We start from the raw sequence: 9,761 nt of genomic DNA on the forward strand, positions 1-9,761 counted from the left end.
ACGAGATAATCAAAATGTGAGTTGGAAAATAGCCGAGAGAGACTGAAGCTAAAACTGCTTTGTTGTTGTTTTTGAGTGTAGGGCTGCATAAAAGACCAACCTTCCTTCATCCATTCATTCATCAACACATCATACTGGATGTAGCTGGCAAAACAGGATGATCACATTACAACATAAAGATTCCACTCAAAAATGACCCATCAAGGATTCAAACACAGAAACTTTTTACACTGTGGATTCAAAAACATCTTACACCTTCCAACATACACCCTCAAAACAGGGTTTTAGAAGATTATAAGATGAGTATATTAATTTAACTGTAAAACTACCACAATAGAGCTCTATATCAGAGAAAAAAATTAACGAAACATGTCCCTTTTTTTAACATTTAAGACATACTGGATGTCAAAGGTGTCTGTACTCCAAAACTAAATAAAAAATAATAACATGCAACTAGGCATAACTGGTAAAAAGAAGACGCTTAACAACATTGTTATTCCACCCTTTGCGCAATAAGCTCACTGCTACTTCATGTGATGGCGGCAAAGCTGCTAATTATATGCAACATCCTCAGAATCAGGGTTGATGTTCTTGATAAGATCAGCGAAGAAACCTGCAGGTACACTAATTAAAGCAGAAAGTTGGATTCCACAACGTGTGATGACATGAACACTATAAATAACAGTGTGCTGGCAGTATGGACAGCATAACAGTATGGGCAGTAAGCTGGCAGCAGCTTTGCATTTTTTTTTTTTTTTTGTTACAAAATAATTGATGAGCTTTACTTTACATTGCAGATTTTCACCTCTTCAGCCAACCTCACATGCTTTATATGATGCAACTCACACATTCACGCACACACCCACACGCCAATTGTAATGGCTGCTATGTACGGTCTTCCCACGCCATTGGGAGAACCTTCGGGGTACTGAACCACCGACTGAGACACAGCCTCCCCAAATAAGCCAGCCCAGATCTTCTAGTGCTCAGAGGCATGTAATTTCTGGAGGAGTGTACACACATTATTCACCATGTCACTGACATCCAGTCGCTCAAGAAATCAGTCCCTCTGAGAATCTCTCAAACAAAAATATAATGAAAATTAGAACAACGGGAATCCAAAGGGCTGCCAATCTTTGAACATTCCTTCTTATTAAGAAGCCCACTCACAATCTGTGCACTGAGCTCCATTCTCCATCAATGGTGTTTTTATATGACTTAATCTCTTATCTCAAACATAACCTGGTCAAGAGCTGGTTACCATGGCGATCGAGCCAGGTTAAACGTGAGCCACCTCTGTGAAAATGAAAAGGCTGGATTTAGGCTTACCACACTGCGCTTGGCCAATAATCTTCCCTGATAGTGCAGGCGCCAGTCTAAGAACATGCTGGAGTTGTTAAATTCAAGGAAATACAAAGTAAAAATTAACCAAATATAATGTGTGATCAATCCCCAGCTGAATTTAAGAGACCGCTAATAGAAATGTTGATATGAAGTTTCATCGTTTAACCAAATTCCTTCTTCAAATTAAAGTATATTTATTTAAATTTAGTTAAGTAAAACATTCCTCTGTTTAATAAATAAAATGTTGCTTTTAAAACTTGAGACTGCTGGAAATATTTGGTAAGTTTTCAAACGCTTTCTGTACAGTCTTTATTTTACACACATTAATTGGTGTGTTGTTGTTTTTTCCTTAACATGAAAGAACACTTAAAAAGATCCCAGTGAGCAGCAATATGTTAATCAAAGTGACTTAAAAGGTACGAAAAGACACGATTCGGCTATGAGAGCTCTTGATGTCCTGCCCCGATGCCAGGGGTGATCACTCAGGACGTGAATATCTGCTAAGACAACTGTGGCTTGATTTAATGTTCATCCCAACCAAAGCATGAAAGTTATTGTGTGGGCGGAAAACCTTTGACTCTGCCATCCAATCTAAAAAACACAATATTCCTAAAGGAGGAGTCCTTGTGGCATGCTGGTTGAGAAATTAAAGATACAGTTATATGCACACATCCCACACAAACAGACACCACTCATGCAATCTGAACCTAAGAAGCATTTCTCTGTTCACTGAAGAGGGAGGAGGGATTTCTCTCGCTCTGCTGAGCAGAAGGTCTCTGTGATCCACAGATGGCTTGATGAACTGCAGGGCATTCACAAGGCAATAAAGAAAACCACAAATTGTGTCACACACATTATCACACTTTGCTCTTTAAAGACTTCCACAGACCGATGCACTGAAAAGATAAAAGGCCTTCGATGGCTGTACAATCAATATCGCGGCAAGAAAAGCCAATGTTCACATGGAAGGTTTGCTGATTCGTCAAGCACAACTCAATCGAAAGTTTACAAAAACTGTTAAAACTGAGTCTGTGTCTGCATGTCATTGGAAGCCTGCTAAAATATTCAGCTTGTATTTCAGTAAAAGGGAAAAATGGAACAATGAAATCTGTTGTTTTTTTTTAATCAACACAACATTGATCCACCACCAAACTGCATGTAGAATTTCTGTAATAAAAAGCCTCTGAGGAGGCTGCTCTCTGAATTATTCCCCGCAGACATTTCAACATGTCAAGACAGGAAAAGCTCAGGTGGAGTTAGCTCTAATTACAAACTCCATTTTGTTTAGATGTCCCACTTTCTGGGTTCAGACATTGCTTGAAGTGAAGGTCTAGATATATTAAAAAAACAAACAAACAAAAAATGGAGAAACATGTTGTTCCATCCACATGTGAGGTAGCCCACACCCAGTGTGTGATTGGTAAGTCTGAGTGGGGATAGGCACAACAACAACAGTGTTTTTTGTTCATTTCTCAAGGTGGCCAGAGTAAAGTTACTTCTGGCCAGGACATTTCACAATTTTAAGGGCAGAAGTCCTGCAGAGAGATTTTGCCTTTCCACATCGACCAACTTCAGGTTTGTGAACAATCACAGATTTAAATTGTCTTGGTCGGAGGCATCTGAAAGCAAAGCAGTGGAATCCGGTCAATGGGACTTTGTCTTGTGTTCTGGAAGATGTTTCACTCCTTATCCAAGTGGTTTCTTTAGTTCATGTGGTTCCTTTGACTAAGCTGTCTGAGAAATCCTACAATAGTTGCTGGACACGATAACATTTCTCCTATTTCGTTCTGAAACCATGACTGACCTTCCTCTTCCTCTTTAACAACACTGGGGGGAAAAAATCATGTTACATATAAAATAAGAAAACAAACTTCACTCTGTCACACATGTTGAGTTCACAAACCCAAATGAAATACCTTCCAGTGCAGTTCTAATTTAATCTTGGACCATTTTCTTTCACACCTCAGTTAAAAATGAGCGTTTCAATAGATTGTTTTTTAAACACTTCAATCCACAGACTTTGAAAATGTTAAAACAGTTAAATATTATTTTAATACCAATAGACTTCCAATTCGACACCATCTGTGGTCCATAATTTTGTACCGAAAACACATTTGTCTCCCTTTTCCAATTAAAAAAATATATTGGAAAAAAATCCCCTGAAATGGAGATAAGAAAGTTGCATATGGTTTATCACCAAAGGTGATGAACTGAATCAGTTCAGCAGTTTAAGTTTTATTAACATCAAGCTATTGGTCCCCAAAAGCAATTGTCTTGAACACATTTATGGAGACAAAGCAACAATTAATGGTTTTTGTTTCGTGTGGCCACATCATCAATGTTGTTTTTTAAAATGCTAAAATATTACATGCATGCATAACTTCAGGTATTTCAGATGTCGCATTAACATTTCTAACATACAATATCACAGTTTTTCCTTCATATTTTACCAAATTTCCTTCACTTCAGTTTGTGCAGCAAAGTCACACATTTGACACATTACATCACTTTTCAATGGCTTTTATAACGATCTCCATTCTGTGGAATGTTTAGTGTGACCACACTGTAATGGGCTTTTGCAAGAGCACTCAAGACACACTGCGAACAGATTGAGATCCTCTGAGCCAAACCACCTCCAGACTTGGCTCATGGAGAGGAATAGTAACCATATTAAACTGAAGTGGTCATATCATTGTACTGCCACTCTAGAACTCACTGAGCACTAATTGGCTCTTGGATCCAGATATTCTTCTGGACAGTGGTGGCACTGGTCAAAAACAGAACCCAGAAATAGTGAATAAATCCAGCTCATACAAAAAAAATTAAAAAAAGGACAATGTGATAAAAGCTGGGGGAAAAAAGGCCAATCTCAAAGTGGGTCTGAATGGAGGATGAAATCTTATCTATAAGAGCATCGACTAATTATTGTCACACATGGGCACCAGCCCCAATCACAATTTACATCCTTTTAACGCAATTCCGTTATGCACCACAAAAGTGTTTTTTTTTTTTTTTTTATATATTATTTTTTATTATTATTATAAGGTGTTAACTTGAAAAAGACTTGCTTTTCCTTCTCTGGAGTCTCACATAGATTTGGACATTAATCAGATTGTCCAAAGTTTCAGGTTCTGACAACAACAATTTAAAAACAATTGCTCTGGAAACACCAGAAATACTGAAACACATTGAAGTACCAATCAGACCACTAGTTGCTGCTGTGATTTTTGTAAAAACAGCCATTGTTTCATGCACACAGTAGAGTGAGAACATCCAAGCTGCTTTAAATGGTCTTTCTTTGCATTGGTAATCTTTAGTGGAGAAACCATTCAAGACAGTGAGCCGTACAAACACCCTGAATCCTCCATTGTTATTGTTTTCGATCGACTTGAAGATGGAGAGGAAAACTACTGACCACAACAGCAGTGAACATGTGCAGTACGCAGCATTCTCAAGTCGCATCAAGAAAATCTCTCTCCTTCTCTCCCTCTCTCTCTTTCCTCATTCCTTTGGTCAATTCAATTTTCACCAATTCATCAATCAGCGCGGCTCCAGTGTCACTGCAACGTACAATGTCACCTTTGTCACTTGTTGTGCAAAATGAATAGTGAAAATAAACACTGCCCTGAATACAAGCCGATTTCTGACACAGACGTTGTGCCAATCCTCCAGTCGCATGCAGACGTCTCCAGCGGATTTCAAGAGAAACTCTTAAATCCACTGTGATTTAGAGAATTCTCTTAAAGCTCTTCCCTCCTATCTCTCTCGGCCTCTAATTCTCCTTGTCTTTCACTCATTCAGTGGCTCCGCGAAGCTCCTGTTGAGAGTCATTCTCCATCTCTCTCTGGCTTTTCTTCCTCACTTTCAGTTCGTCGCTCTCCTTCATTCAGTCCGACACACACAGGACCGCCAATTCTCAGAGGAGCATCTGTACAGCCAAACAAACACACCGGGGCATCATGAGGGCCTAATGATTCAAAGTATATAATGACTTGACACTGGCAGTGGTGTTGCAGTAGTGCAACATGTGGCTCATACCTAAGCAACACAAATCCACAAGGACTCAGCCCAGCTTTGCTCTGTTCCCACAGCCACACACTTTAAATACATGCAAGAAACACAGAAGAGCACCAAGTAGTTTCACTAGGAACACATGAATATCCTTTGCACGGCCCCCTATATATAGTACAGATGTAACAAAACAGACTCGGAGCCCAAAACCTTCCAATACATACTGCTAAAATAAAAACACCTGGGATTGTTATACCTGGCCATGGGTGCAATACAAAATAGCACTGGTTACTGGGGCACAACTGACAAACCCGAAATGGATCTCGTATCTCCATCAGTGTGCATCTCGGTCTACCACACATCTCCCTGCCGAGATGCTGCTGCCAAATATCACTCCACAGATTGGCTACGTGTCATAGTCCGGGAACAGCAGCTCACAGACTGCTTTAGATATTCTGACCTTGATCCACAAAAAAAAAAAAAAAAAAAGAAAATCTGTGAAGTTCTACATTTCAAAAATAGAGTGGAAGGGATCCCAGCTTGGCCACATCAGTATTGCAGAGAAGTTTCATCACTGCTGCAGTGAGGAAGGAGACTGTTTCCCACCATCAGGTTGGCAAAAGCAGAAAACAAAGTGTATGAAGAGCCGAGCGTCGTGAAGCAGGAGCCGGAGAACTTCTAAAAGACGAGAGTTCACTGAAATGATCAAATCTGAGCAAGACGGAGTAAATCGGTGCAAGTGCAGGCAGTTTTCCAAACAATCAATCCTTTTTTCACTATTTTTAAAACATCCAAGCCTCTAATGAAACATCATCAGAAAACAACAGTCTTCAAATCTACGATTTGGAAGTTTTTCAGGTGCAGCATCTCTCTTCCAATCTGTCAATTTTCAGAAAACCTTTAACACCACCACTGTGTATTTCACTTTTTTTAGATTTTCTATTGTTAACTCACTCTGGTAATTTGAGATTCATTTGGCTATGTTAATTCTCTGAAATATTCAGCTCCTAGATTTATTAAAAGCAATCCCAGGAACCACAATCACAAATGGTTTCCAGTGAGAATTGAGTCTTGCACACCACCAGGAAGAATCCGCTCCCAGAAGGTGGATAATGAGTAAAAGAAGAGGCTTTGAGCCACCATTATTCATGAATGACTTTTCTATAGTGCCGTTTACTATCATGTGTATATTATGTGAATGAAACAAGTTGAAATATATGCAGCTGTGGCTGCAGGCCCTCATTGCCAAGGCAACGGGTGACGAAAGAGCACATAAATCTAAAAACAACCGCACAGTGACAAAAGCAGCATCTTACTCTAATCAGATGTTTGTAGTAATGCTAAAGTGACAGAAAAGTAAAACACAGAGGATGAAACTAACACAGTATTAGACTCTACATTACTAAGCTGCTTATTAAACTATAAAGTTAGTTGTCTGAATTCCCCATCTAGCTTCTAATCCCAGACAGATGCCCAACTTCCTCGCGCACAAGGTGACAGCAGCCTTCCTGTCCCTCCTCCCTCCCAGCACCCGGGTTATCGATTAATGTAGGGCCTGGCTATCCTTGAAACACCTTACCGGTGGCTGCTGAGAGTTGAGCCCCCCCTTCTTGGTGGACCCCCCTCTGGAGCTGAGCCTCTTCCAGGACTCTGAAAAGCGCCCCCTGGTGGTGGAGCGGCCCGGCCCGGATGTCCCGGATGTGACAGACGCGTCGTCCCGGGAGGAGAACTGCCGCTCCCTTCTCAACTCCCGCCGCTCTCCCCATTTCTTCTTGGAAGCCATTGGCGTGAAGGACTCGCCCAAGAGACGTGGGCAGCAGGTCGGCCCGGCCGAGTCGAGGAGGTTGTTCTTCAGTCAAACTCCTCGTGCCACAGGTGGCATCTTCACCTCTTTCTCAACTGCCTCCTGAATGGGCTGCGCCCCTCCTCCTTCTTCAAAGTCCTCTTTTTCACTTTGAAAACAAGAACTTGCAGTTTCTGACTCCTCTCCTCCCCCCCCCCCCCTAGTGTTGCCTATACTTTTACCTATTTCTTGAAACTGGTCTTCACCTGGTCGGCTGCACTCTTCTTTCCTCCCCTGTAGTCTTCCTCTGGGCAGAGTGAGAGTCAGAGAGGATGGTGGCGAAGCAGAAGGTGCTGCCTGCACCCTGTTGCATGTGCCGTTACTGTGGCTCAGCCGTTGATGCTGTTTTCCCTCCTCACACAGAGAGAGAGAGAGAGAGGGAGAGGGGAGGGAGAGAGAGTCAGAGAGAGAGAGAAAGAGAGAGAGAGAGAGAAAGAGAGAGAGGCAGGGAAACACGGCAAGAGAAAAGAAGAAGGAGGGACCGATGCTGAGGTCCGGGTGAAAAGGGCTTCAGAAATTCTATCAGGGAGGAGGTGTGGTGCGAGGACGGCGGGAGAGACAGAACAAATGACAGCAAGGCAGGTGGAGAGAAGAGTGAAGACAGGGCTACCAGACAAGGGAAACGAAGAGACAAGCAGGAGTCTCTGGAGTGCAGGGTTCCTGCTGAGCAGAGTGCCGAGCTGAGAGGCAGAGAAACCGACGGAAAGTCACTCTGTCGCTCTGAACGTGGTGCTCTGAGGAACCCTCATCTCCCCACTGCCTCCCAAGCCTCTACCCACCACTGCACTCGTCTCCCTCTCCTGCTTCGACTTCATGAAGTCAAACCACCGTCTCTGTTGTGAAGTGAAGGATGACATCAAGCAAAACCAGCAGTTGTCGTATTTTTTTTGATTTGCCCTCTCCAGTCCACCACTTGAAAGTGTTGGAGGATGGGAAACTGCCCGAGTGGAGTGAGCCGAGCTGACACAATGATATCGGGTTAGGTCATTTTGTGCGGCGGTGACAAGGACAAGTGGCAAGATGCATTGAGATTGGGGGACAAAATATTCCAAACTGGCCAAAGAAGGAGACACACGAGTATTCTCGGACAAGAGAGTCACGCGACGGGGTCAGAGTCGGGGAGACCGAGAGAAAAGGGTTGACAGTGTCGGAGCACCGGGGGCATTGTTGTCGTGGCTCTCTGCAAACCCTCTCTCCACCTGAGAATATGCTCCTCTGTCTCTCTCTCTCTCTCTCATGTACACACACACACACACAGAGACAGAGAGAGAGCGATCCCTGAAGGATGAAACCATAAAAAACAAGAGCATATGAAGGAAGGAGATGGAGAAGCAGTGGAATTTAAATCCATCTCTCTCACACACAGTGTGTCGTGTATGTTTACACACACACACACACACACACACACACACACACACACACACACACACACACACACACACACACACACACACACACACACACACACACACCACCTTTTTTCTGCTAAAAGACAAAGAGACACCACAGGGACATTAACATCCCACTGGTGTTTTGAGTAAGATTTACATTTTAATTGCTGTGACATATTTCTTCAAAAAAAAGCTGCAGGAAAAAGGCACTGGGTGGTTGTAAATTGTTTGTGAATCAATGACAATAATGACAGCGTCTGAGCAGCATCAGCCAGATGAATGAGTCAGTCTTATCACACCGCAACAACAACGCGAAAACCATTTGTCAATAATTTGCCGGATTATAGAAAATGAAAGGTCACCTGAAGCAAAATGTCAACCCTTCACAGCTTCTCCAGAGGTTATTATTCACCCTCTTTATATCCTTGTAAACCCAAAAGTCGCAGGCTCTTGAACAAGAAGAGGGACATTTTGAAAATGTATTCCTAATTTTCTTAATTTCTGCACAGAAAATGAATTCCATTACCCGAGGAAATGTTGAGAAGTTGTTTACAAAAAGAAAAATTAAAAGTTGCACAAGTACATAGTTAAATTGCCAACCATGACAGGTGGAAATATTTAGCTGATGTAAAAAAAAAACCCGGAAAAATCGGGAAAAAAAAATAAAAATCCAAAAAGAGAAGCAACTTTACTGTGGATATTTTTTTTTCCCCGTTAAGGCTGAAAATGGGAAATTTACCAAGTGATACTACTCAAAACGGCTACAGAAACTTGTACTTACATTTGTATGAACGGTTCAGTTGAACTCAGCTGCAAACAATTACAGGTGGTTAAAAAGATTGATCTCATTAGTGATTAACAATTAGTTCACGCCTTGTTTTGAATAAATGTATCTTACCTGCCAGTATGCGGAGATGTGCAGGAACAGGGCGGTCAACATTCACTGCGTCCAGCTCAATAAGTGTCACATTGTGTTTATTTGTTTTTTACAAATAAAAAATGAAGGGGGGGGGGGGGGGGGGGTACACGACTCAAGCAGTCAAACCCTTACTGGGCGCATACGTCACTTCCTCTGCCAGCTTCTCAATAAAAGTCCCGTTTCAGTAAAGATGTAAGTGGTCCAGACCAGTCAATAATAATATAATAATGTCTAATCATGCATGACTAACTAG

General features: G+C 42.0%; 1 protein-coding gene across 3 annotated transcripts in view; it reads right to left on the minus strand.

The window, feature by feature from the left end:
- trpm3 (transient receptor potential cation channel, subfamily M, member 3) overlaps nt 1-7,138 on the minus strand; it is a gene marked incomplete at both ends in the record, with an annotated part of 151,527 nt that extends 144,389 nt beyond the window's left edge. For all 3 annotated transcript variants that reach the window (XM_080498788.1, XM_080498789.1, XM_080498787.1), the window contains one exon: nt 6,935-7,138. In XM_080498788.1, the coding sequence (XP_080354914.1) occupies nt 6,935-7,138 (204 nt within the window). The remainder of the gene's footprint in view (nt 1-6,934) is intronic.
- Between the last annotated feature and the right edge of the window lie 2,623 nt (nt 7,139-9,761).

Source organism: Blennius ocellaris (genome assembly GCF_963422515.1).
Source record: "Blennius ocellaris genome assembly, chromosome: 7".
Classification (NCBI taxonomy): Eukaryota; Metazoa; Chordata; class Actinopteri; order Blenniiformes; family Blenniidae; genus Blennius; species Blennius ocellaris.